The sequence below is a fragment of the Mus caroli genome, unplaced genomic scaffold, assembly GCF_978045245.1.
Source record: "Mus caroli unplaced genomic scaffold, Mus_caroli_1 scaffold_12, whole genome shotgun sequence".
In the NCBI taxonomy this organism is placed as follows: Eukaryota; Metazoa; Chordata; class Mammalia; order Rodentia; family Muridae; genus Mus; species Mus caroli.
The window spans coordinates 33,821,352-33,836,255 of record NW_028227267.1 but is presented as its reverse complement, the minus strand read 5'-3'; the positions used below and the strand labels follow the sequence as shown (position 1 = coordinate 33,836,255).

At 43.1% G+C, this 14,904-nt stretch overlaps 1 protein-coding gene across 1 annotated transcript in view; it reads left to right on the top strand.

Moving 5' to 3' along the window:
* The first annotated feature begins 598 nt into the window (after nucleotides 1-598).
* The window catches only part of Sh2d4b (SH2 domain containing 4B), a 75,292-nt gene continuing 60,986 nt past the window's right edge, over nucleotides 599-14,904 (top strand). Inside the window, exon 1 of the mRNA XM_021182485.3 lies at nucleotides 599-912. Coding sequence (XP_021038144.1) covers nucleotides 729-912 — 184 coding nt within the window. The 5' untranslated portion in view covers nucleotides 599-728. The remainder of the gene's footprint in view (nucleotides 913-14,904) is intronic.

Below are 14,904 nucleotides of genomic sequence, written 5' to 3'. Positions count from 1 at the left end.
TGTTCGCCAGCTTGAATCCAAAACAGATAGGAGGGAAGACATTTCCTCCCCAAGGCACTTTAAGAAGTAACATTATCTTCCAGGTGCCCTGAAATGAGAAAGGTTGCTCATGGTGAAGCAGATACAGTTGTGGCATCCGGGATCCCAGAAGGTTTTGAAAGTTTCAAAGGCCTCTGACATTGGCTCAAAAGACATTGAATTAGTAGGCAAAACAACTTCTTCCCCACCCCCTCTTATCTGCAGGGGAGGGATCAGTTCTCAGCTGGCCAGGCCAGTGTCACTGATACAGCTGGTGTCATTGTTACCTTCCACTAACAGATCACTCGACACCTACCGACCCAGGTGGATTTGGGTCTGAGCAGATGTTTGGACCCTTATTGTTGTAGAAACCCCAGGTGAAGCCACAGCACTGCTGAAATGCGGTAATCTAATGATAAGTGATCTTAATAGGAAGCCAGGACTAGACAGCTCTCTGCCTCTGCTTCCCCTCAGAGCTCCTTGGTTCTTGCTGCTTGGGTGAATAATGCTGTCCTGGCCGATATGAATCCATCACTGGCTGGGAGCTGAGACAGGACAAAGATGCTGTCCAAGGAGAGGACATCTGGAGTGGCTCCAAAGTGAGGAGCTAGGGCAGAATTGGCTCGCAGCGGCGTTGGCCTGGCCCAGGGATCTTGCATAGCCTTGGAGTTCTGACTGGCCGCACTCCGGTGTGTGTCCCCCACACCATCATGCTGCAGCAGATCCTGCAGGACATGTACATCGACCCAGAGCTGCTGGCCGAGCTCAGCGATGTGCAGAAGCACATCCTCTTCTATAAGATGCGAGAGGAGCAGCTCCGGCGATGGAGGGAACGGGAGGCGTGGGATGCCCTGGCTCAGGCCGAGGGCCTGAGGCCGGCAAAGGTCAAGAGAGGTATGTGGCTTGGGGGTCACCAAATCTTCACTAATAATGAGAAAGTTAACGAGTCAAGGCTGGGTTCTCCTTTCATATGGGCACTAGTGTGATAAAGACTGGGGCTTTGGAAGCCTTGTGCTGGGGCCTTTAGTTCCACTAGTTTGGGTTTCCAACCAAGATTATAGAAGACTGTGGCAGGGACTATGCAGGGCTCAGATGGGCTGGGGAAGTGTGGACTTCCTTTGTATAAGGCCTCACTTCAAAGAAGGCACCGTGGAATCTGATGCTTGACAATTGCATGGTGAATAACAGAGACCATTGTCTTTTTCTGATTCTGGGGATTGAGTCTGAGGCTTTGTGTACTCTACTAGTAAGGTATATGCCCAGACCAAGGGCATATTCTCCACCCTCAATAGCAGTTCTAGTCAGAGTACATTGAAGATAACTAGGTCCCTCCTCCCTGGCATATAGACTCTGATTCTCAGCTTAGGTCTGTACTCTATATCACAGCCCACAGTGTATACATCTTCATGTGAGAGGATGCTGTGGGTTGTGTTTATAGTCCCACTGCACATCTGTCAGAAGGATGCCAGAAAATTTCCTCGCATAATGAGCCATCATCTCCAAATGGCAGTAGCAACTTCCGGCGAGAAGCAAAGACCCAACCTGTCTTTCAGGTACTTTATATTCAAAGTCATTTGTCAGTTAAAGCCATGTGCTGGTGCTAACAGACCTACTTGGGACCTCTAGCCAGCATCAGGTGTGCTAAGGCACTTTGCACATTCAAGATTCTGCTACGCAGACTAGCTTTTGTGTATGTTGTACACACTTTATGGTCCCTTTGAAAACATGACAATAAAGTAAATGCAGAGTCACCAATAATGTGCTGGTGTTGCATACATTAAGAACAGAGATCAATGAAGCATTTTCTCTTGGTGTCATTTAATTAAGAGTGAGCCCAGATTTGAATCTTCTATATCCCTGCATCTTCCATTGCCCTCTGTCTGTTGTATGAGTCTGATTATGTGCCTGCCTGAAGGCTGTCTTGTGAATCTGTTTGTCCCTGTCTCTCTGTGGGTGTGTCTGCCCCTAACAAAGATTTTGTCCTCTCTGTTATTGAAAAATGCAGAAAGCATCACATGGGGAAAGGAATAATGGGTTCTTCACGGAAATCTTTAACAAAGTGTAACAAGAGATTAGGTCACTGACCCTAACTGACCCAGATAACAAAGAGTATTACAAACATTGCTATTTACCAATCAACATTTATATGTGGCATTCAACACTTTTGGGATATTTATTTATTTATTTATTTATTTATTTTTTGGTTTTTTCGAGACAGGGTTTCTCTGTATAGCCCTGGCTGTCCTGGAATTCACTTTGTAGACCAGGCTGGCCTCGAACTCAGAAATCCGCCTGCCTCTGCCTCCCAAGTGCTGGGATTAAAGGTGTGCGCCACCACGCCCGGCGGGATATTTATTTTATAAAATTGGTTTCAACCTATATTTGCTCTTTCAGAAACTGCTGATTATAACACAGGTCCCAAAACATACGCATCATTCTTGAGTGAGGTGCATGGGAACTGCCTTGTATGATACTTGCCTCCTGGTTCTTGAGTCACCAGTATTCCCTATACTGCTACTTCAGTCGACCCGAATGCCCTATGATCCATCTATTCAAAGATTCAAAGGCTAAAACTTGGTGCAGATCACTAATGCCAGGTGGATTAAGATTACAGCTATGCATTAGCTTAGGTTGTAAAAGTTGAATACATGGGAAATTCAAAGCAATTAAGGCTGGTTGTTTGTTGTATTGTCCTCTTAAAGGCAGATTAAACGAACAGACTGAGTACACAGTAGGATAGTGATCTTAAAAGTCTTAAGTGACCTCAAGGTATGTTACTAAGTCTGTCTGTAAAGTCCAGCAAAAGTTCTAATCTCTTAGAATATAAGGGCTATTTATTATTATTATTTTTTTTTTTTAGTAAAACACATAGCTCACCTCTATACTTTGTAGCACGGATCCACTTGCTTTCTTTTTTGCCCCTGTGACCCTTCCTCACTTGTCTCCATCTATTCATCAAGCAAAGTGTAGCTTTGATCTATTCAAAGGGGTCAACCCAGGCCATATGCAGACCTGTTGGTGGCCTGGCTTCCACCTTCCAATCTAACCTCCATGTTGGTCTGCCTCAATACATTCTTCAGGCATGATGGTACCGCCTCATCATGTCCACTCTCACGCTGGTCTTTTGCATGTTTTTCTTACTGTTGGTGATGTTCTTTTGTTTTATCTGTTGCCCCTGCCCCTGGAAACTTGGGAGATGCCATTGATGTACCTTTCTGGCACATAGGACCAACCCCAGTTGCATCATTTGCTACTCCACCACTGTTATTCATCATTCCCTTGTGTGACTCTCCCAGTAGATTCCAAACTGCTGGTACTCAAGCTACACTTCACTGTGCTTTCCTTCCTTGAGACTGAGCATAGAGCTGGGACAATGTTAAATACCTGTTCTGAGCAAGAAATAGCAAGAACACTCACCCTGAGCATGTGACCCCTCTCCCCCTGACACACACACTCAGAGGTTGTGACAGAGCTCTGACATGACTTTAGCTGGCTGGCTCAAAGTCTGGGCTCAATGTTCTGGCAACCAAATTACAAGCTGTGGCAGTCCACACGCCAGGGCTTTCCATCCCCATTCAGCCTGAGTCCTGAGGCCTCACATCTGCCTGGCAAATCCTTTGGAAAGAAGACAGATGCCTAAAAATTTAACTGCAAAAATATTTATGTGGAGATTCATCACACACTGGCATCTACATTTTCATATATAAATTATACATTAAACTCATTTGGGGTTTTGGTGCAGAAGATTATTTTCTGAGTAATTACATTTGTGATTTATAAAGAATAGAAAAGAGAGGGGACTGGCTGAGGAATGTATGCATCCTAGGCCAAAATCTCATTCAGATTTTAGCTCCATGCTTCAGTGCTACCCCTGGGAACTCCTTGGCCTTGGGCTTGACTCTGGAGAGTTCTAGGGGAAGAACTGGCTCTGTCCCAGGAGCCAGAAAGCTTTTTGCTGGAGGGGTGAGAGTACAGACTGCCTGATTCCTGTCCTAGAATCCTGATAAAGGGTCTTGAAGGCCCTACAACCTGTGAGAGCTTTGTTGAAGCACATACCTGAAGGCTCCCCATGTCTGAAAGGCAAGAACCTATGTTCCTACTGCAAGTAGGAGTGCTGAGCCTCACAGAACAGATAGAGTACAGCCAAGGCCACCCAGCTGCTGAGTGATGGAGTCAAATACACATTCCATGGCTTTGACCTATAGTCTCAAAACAGATTTTCCTTTATAATTCCTGCTGGTCTTAGAACTCCAATTAAATGGAAAAATCTGTCACTTGTTCTTTTGTCTAGCCATTCACCCATTCACTCACTTATCCCAATTGATGGCCTGCATAGAGTTTAGCCTTTGGAAGTTTGAACAGAAAGATCATACTGTACACAGTTGACACAAGTACCAGGAGCCAGGTATCATGCAAGGAATCTATGTGGTGGCTCAAATTGGAAACATCCATCCTTTGGGTCTTTCCCTTCTCAGCATATGCACATACCTTCCCAGTCTTCATTCTCCTTATTTGTTTTGCATGGCATATCTCCTGTGTCCCTGTTGAGGTGTATTCTGGTCTCTTGGGATCTCTCTGTACAACATTGCTCAGGTATGCTCAACATAAAATGGTATTACATTCCTTCTGGCCATTGTTCTCATTGAGATTCTTCCTTTACTGGGAAAATTTCCCAGTCTCTATTAGACCTGAATTCACCATCTGTGAGCTCAGGCCACACTCTGATGGCAGGCCGGGGCCAAGTGTGCCTTGACCTTTCTCTAGTTATATTTGATGAGGCTGTGGGTAAACCCAGGGATCATAGACCATTCTAGTTCACAAAACTCTATGACTTTCCCAACTCTCAGATACACAGTTGGAACCACAGAAATGAGCTGGAAGGATAGCTTAGAACTCTATTGTAAGGGAGAGCAGAGGACATTGGGCACACACATTGTTTTTCTCACTATGAGATACTCCTTTGTAGCCATCTCCTGATCCAGGTGCAGCAGAAGGAAACCCCACAGGTTGAAAGTCTACTCACCCGCTGTCATGCTAACTGTTTATGTTCAGTGACTCCGTAGAGTCAGTTGTTGTGTTTGATCATTTGTTGTTCAGTGGGAAGTCGTGTTGTCACCTTGAGACTCTGGAGTAGTGTCATAACTATGCTTCTGCAGGATTTCATCCAGCCACTCTAACGTTCGTAGGATCTGTGCAATCTCCCCTTTTCCCTTGTTTCTCTTGGTGACACCAAAACTTCAAGTTGGGAATCTTGCTCCCTCTCACTTCCTTGGGGCTAGAGATAAGTTCTTGAGGTGTTTAAGAGCATAACTGCCTCGGTTCTTCTACTCTTGGGTTGTGTTGATGCAATTTAAAAATGTTTACAGCCTGGATGGAACCATGTCACTTGGATTTTATCACCTATTGAGATAACATTGGAATTCACCTTACAATGGGAGTAACAAAGCTTTTTTTTTTTTTTTTTAAACAGTAATGGGGGGCGGGGGAGATTCAAAACTTGTCTTTACCATATCGGCACATAGCATAAGAAGCAGGTTACACTCATCTCTGTTCTTTCCTGAATTAGTGGTATGGGAAAAAGACATTTCTGCTTGGTCAACCTTAGTTACTCTAGAGTCTGGGAGATAGAGGTGTAGTTTAGAATACTAGTATCTTAACCTTTTTCTGTGTCTCTCAAGCCATCACTCCTAGTGAGATTTGCAAGTTTATTTTCAATGTGTAGGGTAAATGGGAAGAAGTTCAATCTTCCCAGAAGACCTCCTTTGCTCTTTGGGATGTTGATAAACATTCGTGTGGGTGAAATGAAGACATAGTTTATGATGGGCATGAGACACACTCCCCTGAGAACTGCTGTGATCTGCTGAGAATAGTAGGAGTAGCTGAGAATAGTAGGAGTAGCTGAGAATAGTAGGAGTAGCCTCTGGCCTGGAATGATCCTAGTTATGACTGCTCCTAGACATGGTCAGAGCAATGGACCAAAGCTGGTGATCTCTGAAAGGGAGTATGAAGATTGGTGTATGCTTATGCATTTTGCAGATAGTTTGTGACATAGCCAGATCTATGTGCTGTCCCCATTTGTTTTGTGAGATCTAGTGGGCTTTCCATGAGTTGATGTTCCACCAGACTCATGACATTGACTTTGATAGAAGCTCACTTTGTGGTTCATATTCTATCCTAAAACCAAAGCCAGGATGGTGGGACAGCAGCCAGTGAGTCAGCATCTTAGTGGTACAGTTTCAGCATCACTGGCCACATCACTTCCCTCTTGCAGCTCAGTCTTTCCTCTGTACTGGGAGAGAGAGAGAGTTGCTAAAACTATCTTCCTACATAAGTGGCTATGAGTAGTTAATGGGCCAGCATGCAGACTTCTTTGTGCCTACCCTTAACATAGGACACTAGCTGATGGCCTCCAGTTCTTTTCAACTGGTTCATTTCTATTCCTGTTTTGCCTTCCCCAAATCTCCTGAGGCAGTCCCATTTGTCAAAAATCACCAAGGCCCACAGCTCTCTATCTCCTTGCCAGCCTTTCAGAAGTTACATTCTTTTCAACTGGTTCATTTCTATTCCTGTTTTGCCTTCCCCAAATCTCCTGAGGCAGTCCCATTTGTCAAAAATCACCAAGGCCCACAGCTCTCTATCTCCTTGCCAGCCTTTCAGAAGTTACAACCCTCTAGATATGCCAGGTAGGCATTGAGAGGGTCAATAGAAGTGCAGAACTCCTGTTGTGAAGGAGTATGAAGTCATCTGTAGGGACTGTGGTGATAGCTCTTGGTACCTGACAGATGTGGGTAACCCCAAGGATGAGGTATACTTTTTGAAGCTATAGAGAAAGAGTTACTTTGTGTGGAACCCTTAAATACAAGATCCAGATAGTCTGAATCTGTTGCGTGTAGTTTTAAGCTACCACCTTTAGCTCTGGGTCCAGCCTCACTACTGGCCCCTTCCTACTTCCCTTTTGTTTTACTTGCCTTTTCTCTGGGAGGTGGCCACACTACCACATTCTACCTGAGACCCTTGAATCTGAGGATAAAACACACACACACACACACACACACACACACAGAGTTTGTTCCTTTACAACTTGCCTTCTAGGCACATTTGCTGGGTGTTACTATCTCCTGCCTGGAAAAGCTCGCCCTTACCAATTTATTATCTCTGTCTCTCCACTTGCTCTAAACTTCAGGGGCTAGTCACACTTAGCCCCTCCTGTAGTGGAGGCCATAGACCCCCGGTTTCCCCAAGATCTCACATGGTTGCTGAGTTCCTCCTCCTCCAAAGCATGGCAGAAAAAAATTCCTTCCTCCTTCCCTGAATCTGCCTTTTTCTCCTGCGACCCAGAAGTCCCGCCTGTAACTTCTAACCAGCAACTGGCCCCCAGCCTTCTTTACTGACAAATCAAGAACCAATTGGGGAACGGGATGTTAGCATCAGAAACCCTGTTACATGAATCCCATTACATGGAGTGTCAGCTGAGAGCTTTTGATATGGGGATCGTGAAGGGGTCCTCAGCAAGTGAATGTTGGAAGCTCAAAAGCAAAGGGTACTGGGAAGCCAGCAAAACAATAGCAGCTGTATTCCTTGAGAAGAACTCACCCTGATGGAAGACCTACCAGGCCTGTGCTAATCCTGTTTAGTCTTACCTTCTTACCCAGAAGCTGCCCTGTATGCATTTTATGAATTAAGTCATGATGCATTGTTGATTGTAAGACACATCCTGATTGCAGAAATGTTAAGATGCGTGTCTTTGAATTGATAAAGTGAGAATTGAGCTCTATTTTAATTTGGCAGATGAATCTCAGGCAGACTTAGCAGTCTGCACTGGGTAAGTAATCGGGGAACTGGGATCTGAGAACTGGCCTACCTGCTACAATTCAAGTTTCTATTCTTTCTGCTTCAGCACAAGCATTTTACTATAGTTTTTTTTTTCCGTGTATACAAAAGACTTTTATTTATCTGTTTATTTTTTGAGATGTTATCATTTTTATTTTATGTGTATGAGTGTTTGCCTGAATGTTGATGTCTCTGTAGTACCAGGCTGGTACAGTACCCTCGGAGGCCAGAAGAGGCATCAGATCCTCTAGGATTAGAGTCACAGAGGGTCATGAACTGCCTTGCAGGAACTGAACTTAAATCCAGTCAGTGCTTTTAATTACTAACTTACCTCTTCAGCTCCTGAAAAGACACATTAAAGATAAGTAAAAGCCAGCATACAAAATAGTAAAACTATTAGGCCAATAAAAGAAAAATGTAAAATAAAGGAAAACATCATTAAATAAGAAACTATCTCCTTGATAGTTTTGAAAAAGACAAAGGCCATCAGGATGGTTCAGTGGGTAGAAGTTTTTGTGCAAGCCTGATAACTTGAATTTAACCCCTAGAGGCCACATTAAAAAGTCATGTGCTGTGGCTTTGCATTTTGTAGTCTGTTACTCTCACCTCAAGGCTGGAAGCTGAGATAGGAGACTAGTCCAGCTGCCCTGGAGTATGCTATGCAACATGGCTGAAACAAGTGAGACCATGCATCAAGACACAATAGGAAAAGAGAATCAACTCCCAGAAGTGGTCCTCTCTCCTCTGTTGTTCATGCACTGGCACACGCACAACTACTCTCACACAGAGAGATCATACACACATGCAAGCATCAGCACGCACAATAATAAAAATCCTTAAAAGAACAAAACAGAAGATACATGGAGGGGGTGATTTATAACACATAGAACAGACGAGGTATTAATATTCAGGAAATATAAGCTAGTTTCCCAAATCAATTAGGGAAAGACAATTAAGAGAAAAAGTAAGAAAATATCCAAATGAGCAGTTTATAAAGGACTACTTTAAATCACAATGAAGATGTAAAAAGGTGCACAATCTCCCTGATTGTGGTGGCTAATCTTAATGCCAACTTGACAGGGTTTATATTCATTTAAGAGACAAACCTACCCCCACCCCAACTCCTCCCTTCCCCCCCCCCAGGAAAGAAAAAAAATAGCAGCCTAAATAGGAAGCCATGGAAGAGAACTTTTAAAAAGTGTGATAAAGATGCCCACGTTAGCTCTCCACAGTTGTTGGCTTCTGACAGGGGTGCAGGGGAACAACTCTGTTCTATTTAAGAGGGAGGCCACTCAAAGTTTGACCATGCTACAGTGAGTATGTAGATAACACAAGTTGGACTTTTTTTTTTTTTAATATTTGGGGGAGGTCACAGGGTAGAAGGTGGATATGAAAGGACTAGGAAATAAGTGAGATATGTGTATGATATGAAATTCCTGAAGTAATACAAATATTATATTAAGAGAGAGGAGAGGCAGGTGGGGGCAGAGCGCTTGCTCTGGGTCTCACAGGTTTTTGTTTTTGTTTCCTTTTCTTTTCTTTTTGAGGTAGGAATACACACCCTGAATGTGGGTAGCACCAGTCCATGGGATAGAATCCAAGACTGAAGGAAAAAGGAAGAATGCATTTGGAGAAGTGGCTCAGAGCTTAAGTGTAAGCTGTTGTTGTAGAGCACTTGAGTTGGGTTCCCTGCATGGTGGCGGCTGCCTTTTCTGGCTGGCACAGAGCCCCAGTGCTTGCTGTTGGACTGGGCTGCCCAGATTTATTTTCTCTTTCTTTGTGTCAAAGACTCTGGTGCTAGGAGTCACCTCCAGCTTCCCTCTCCAACCCGGAGGTCGGTCGGCAGGGATAGTTCCTGGGAAAGGCAACCAGCTGATTACATCGCCTTGTAATCTGATCCCAGGTCTCAGCTCCAACTCTGACATAGTAGCAGCTTGCAGATGACTGCCTCGCTTCTCTGTCTCTCAGGGTAGTGAACGCTGTTGCTTTCTAGTTATTTCCTCATGTAAGAATCTGCAATGCTTCTTGGGGTGTTTTCCATATGGAAATAGGTCTTTACTTTAGACTTTGAGGTCTAAATTCTCTGGGCTTGTTTTCGTATCAGTCATTCCCATGTCACTTCAAAATTACCTTAAGTATCAGGGATCATTTATCTCTATCCTTTTTCATCGGCGCGCTTATTTTCTGGTTGCCAAAGTTGAGTTCTGATGTTTAGAATTTGTGAGATACTGAAGACTTAGCACATCTAGTCTCTTAGTATATGCAACCCTCTCCTATGTCAAAGTAAATGATTAGAGCCTCCGACATTGTCCTAAGCAGGAATACTGTGCTAATGAGGAACAGGACAAAGATTAGGGTCCCCAGCTTCTCACAGCCATATTGTTTCTGTTGCTTTAGTCCTTAAGAAATTCCATGTAAGGGGTTAGAGTTGTAGGTGCTGGAATGCTGCGAATTTCTCAGTGAGAACTGTAGTAAGTCCTAAGACATTCCCCTTCAACAGGCCACGTAGTCTGTGAGTTGGAAGGGCAGGGGCTGGGTTGGAGGACTATATTATCATCACAGCTTAGAAAGAGCCCTGGATAACCAATTGTGAAGTCTGTATGGAATACAACGTAAAATAAGCTATACTACTGACCTGATGTTTACATTGTCCTAGGACTTTGCATTATTTATGTCAGAGTGACATTCAGTAACTGGTTTGAATTTTGGCTCTGCACACTCACTAACTGTGACTGTTTCCACATATTAATTTGACCTAGGCAAGGTACTCAAGTGTCTGTGACAACCGAAGATGACAATAGGGCATATGCCCTGGGCTCATGGGGAAGATGAAACGAGATGGCCCCAATGAAACTCGATATGCTATTAAGATATTGATTTGAAGTAGTTTAACAATACGGCTTTTACACCTCATCAGGTTATTTTTGTTTTCCTAGAAGATCAAATTGATAGCTTAGAACAACTGACACCTACATACAGGGAACACACCTGTTGTTGGGGCCACCTACCTGCAGGATTCTCTGAGAGATGTTATAAAGCCACACATGTTTTTACCTTTAGGGATGGTGCATAGACATGGTGGGTGAGCTGTGCGCGGTATCTTGTGGTCCCCAGTGTCTCCTGGTTCCTTACTGCCTAGAAGGTATGATTCAGTCATTTTATGGACAGCTAGTTAGCATATTTCTAAGTCTGGATTCTCTAGAGATACATGATCACTAGAATGGAAATGTATTTACAACTTTAAGAAATTGGTTCACAGGGAATAGTAGGTCTAACATCTATGCTGAAACTCAGGCAGCAGTTCTAGGTTATAGTCTTCTTGGGGAAACCTTGGTTTTCCTCTTCCTTTCCCAAGGCTGATTGGATGAGGTCTGCTACATCATGGAGGCCCAGGTGGTCTATTAAAAGTCAACTGATTGTAAATACTAATAAATCCTTTAGTGTAATACTGAGACAGCATAGCAAGCATCACAGCACCATATCTAACCATGTAGCCACATGAAACTAACCATCTCCAGGCAGAGGAAGTAGCTCAGCAGGTAAAGGTGTTTGTTACCAAACATGAGAACCTCAGTTTGATCTCCAGGAAGAGACTCTTTCTTACAAGTTGGCCTCTGACCAACACATATGTTCTCTATCACGCAGACCCACACATATGTATAAACATGTACAGATTTAGAAATGAATGTAATAAAAAGTTCCCCAGCACAGTATGCAATTAATCCTATGCACATTTGCTAAGTACTTATTGTATGCAATGTGTCTCTGTGATGAGAAATTCCAGTGTTCTCTTCACCAGACTCAAATATCAGGCTATGTCCTCAGGCATATTGGTGAAGATATCTTATGTAAAAGAGGATTTCTTTCAAGTAATGGATCAGAATCTCACGATTTTAGGGGAACTCGATCTGGAGCCAGCAAGTGGACTAGAGGCCGGGCTGTTGTCTCCATCGTCCCTGTCTCTGCCCTCTGTTCCAGATGAAAAGCTCCTCAGGCTGTTGATTTGCAAGCAGTACTTCCCTCCACCCCTCCTCTCCCCCCCACCATGCTATCTATCCAACATCTCCCCAGTGCTACTTAGTGTCTTTGCAATGCAATGCAGTGTTTCTCCCCTGCTACCTGATGTCTTTTTGCCAGGCAGTGTCGCTGCCAAGCTATTCAATTGTTAGAACACAGTCCAAGAATGGAGTCCTATGAAAATTGTAAGTGCTTGAGAGACAACTCCATGAAAACAGACCTCAGTTTCTTGAAACATGGAATTGTTCTTGGAATGTTTTCATGCCCCTCCCAGGTGTAGTGGATAGGGGTGAGATTACTTCAGATTATCCATTATAACTGGATATTGTTAGTTGTTTATATACCTCTACAGAAAAACTTTTTTTTCCTACTTGTAACTTGTCCTTGTGATTATAAACTTTACTCTGGTGACTCTTAGCCCTCAGAGTGAAAATTGTCTTATACCTTGAATGAAGTTGGCATGAGACTTTAGTCTACCTTATTTTTAGGCTCCATTCTCCCAGGGCTCACTCTATCTAGAACTGTAAGCATCCGATGTCTCCTCTGTGCCATCTACTGTCTTCCCCATGTTATCCAATGTATTCCCATGCTATCCAATGTCTCCCTCATGCTATCTAATGTCCCCATGTTATCCAAGTCTGAATTCCTGTAGCCTTAAATGGCCCTCATTCTTTTGCATCTGAATTTAGATTCCATCCCTCTAGATTCTGGTCTACATTTATGAGAAAACAGGGCCTTGGTGACAATGGGGCTGCTTTCTATCACAGTTCCAGCTTTGAAAGGTATAACTAGGAAAGAATTCAGTTATAGTAGGTTAATGACAGATAATTTCTCAGTTAGGGTGAACCATCTTGTTTTCCTAAAGATGATCCATCTTGTTCTGATTGGCTAGGACTTTCCTTGTTTGAAAGCCCTCCATCTTGGATACCTTTGACCATTCAGGCTGACTAGGATTCCTGATGTCATTGTTGCATCAGTAAATACACCTTGGTGAAAACATCCAAAGAGAAAGTTGGTGCCTTGTAAATGTAGGGCAGACCCATCAAAGAGATGAGAAGTTTTTCAGTACCTCTCCTGGAGACACTGCTCAGGCAGCTAGGTTTTGGAGGGAGCATGGCAAATCAGTTGTGTTTTATATTCAGCTTCCCAGCACTTTAAAGTACAAAGTACCTTTCTATCTGGAGGAGAACCTGAGTGTACACACTAATTCCTTGACAGCTTAAATGTGAACATGTGTGTGATATAAGGTAAGAGTTGAAAAAAATTATTTTTGCATATGAATGTTAGTTTAGTAGTATTTTTTTTTTGTTGTTGAAAACAAATCCTCTTAAACTTTCATTATCTTGGCACTGTTGTTGAAAAGCCATCAGCCAAATAAGCATGTGTAGCTCCATGACTGGACTTTGCTTGTGAACCAGTGTATGTGTCTATCCTAACATGAACACCATAGTGGTTGTGGCTTTCTAGTAAATCTGAAAGCTGTTGCTTTGTAGTGAACTTCAAACTGTAAATATATAGGTCATCCAACTTTGTTCTTTTCCAATATTCTTCTATTATGCCAAGTCTTAGAGTCATCCTTTATGCTTGGAATTTAAGGTAGCATTGAAGGTTTGGATCAGTTTGGTCTTTTAGAACATTTGTTCTTCTAAATAAGAAGAGATCTGGCTATGTAGTTCAGGTTGGCATCTAATGACCCTTCTGCCTCAGCCTACCAGGTCCCAGGACTCTACTAGGTATGTCCCCCTACACCATGGCCATATTTGCTGATTCATTTTTCTGTTACGAATCCACGGCTTATTTGTCCTTTTTAGGCTGTTGTGAGCAATACATCCATGAACATTTATGCACAAAGTTGTTTGCAGGTTGGTATTCTTTTTGAGATATGACTTTAATATACAGCATAGGCTGGCCTCAAACTCACAGGGATCCTCCTGCATCATCCCTCCAGGTGCTGCTGGCTTCACATGTATATGGTACTGTGCCTGGCCTCACATGGACATTTCTGCATGGAAACATGGTTTAATTTCTTTTGGCTGGATCACTGGGATATCTTGTAACCTACAATCCAAGCAGCCGTTACAAGTGGATGTGTTTTTCTCTATTTTTGCCAATTCTTATTATTATCTGTCTTATGAATACCTAGTGTCTGTGGCAAGTTATATTATTATAGTATTAGTCGTGTGTGTGTGTGTGTGTGTATGCATGTGCCATCACATATGTATGGAGGTCAGAAGACAACTTGTAGGAGTCAGTTCTCTCATTTCATTGTGTGAGTCTCCAAGACTGAACTCAGGCCAACAGGTTTGGCAGCAAGCACCTTTACCTGCTAAGTTGTTTTGCTGGTCCACATTATGTCTTTAAGAATAATACTTAAAATCTTCTCATTCAAATCATTCAAGGGTATAGGAATAATAAAAATGGGCATGCCTGTGTTTTCTCCTTTGAGAGAATTTTAAGAATCTTTCCACTCTTGAAACCATTGCACCTTTCTGTGCTTTTCAGTGTTTTATGAGCAAAATGACAGTTCACTCCTGTTTGGATACTGTATTTTTAATTGGTAGTGAAATTAAGTATTTTGATATGTCTATCAGCCATTTACAGGAATTCTTTGTGTATCCCAGTTATCAGTTCCCTCCCTTTAATCAGTATAAGAAAATTGAGCTGTCATATTATGGAATCATTCTCAAAGTATGGTTTCTGGATTCCTGGAAAAATCTGAGACTTCTCTGGGGTGATCTATATGTTCTTCCCCAACACTCCTCACCCCCCCATTTTTCAATATAGGATTTCTCTGTGTAGCCTGGCTGTCTTAGACTTGCTTTGTAGACCAGGCTGGAATTGAACTCACAGAGATATTCCTGCCTTTGCCTCCTGGGTCCTGGGATTAAAGGCGTGTCCCACCATGCATGGCTAAAGCTATGGTTTGGTGCTATTTGGAAGTTCTGGTACTGTTGGTCTGGTAGAAAGTGACCCTGGTCCCTGGGCATCTATTCCTAGAAGGGGTTATGGGGCATCACTCTCTTCCTCTCTTGGTCATGA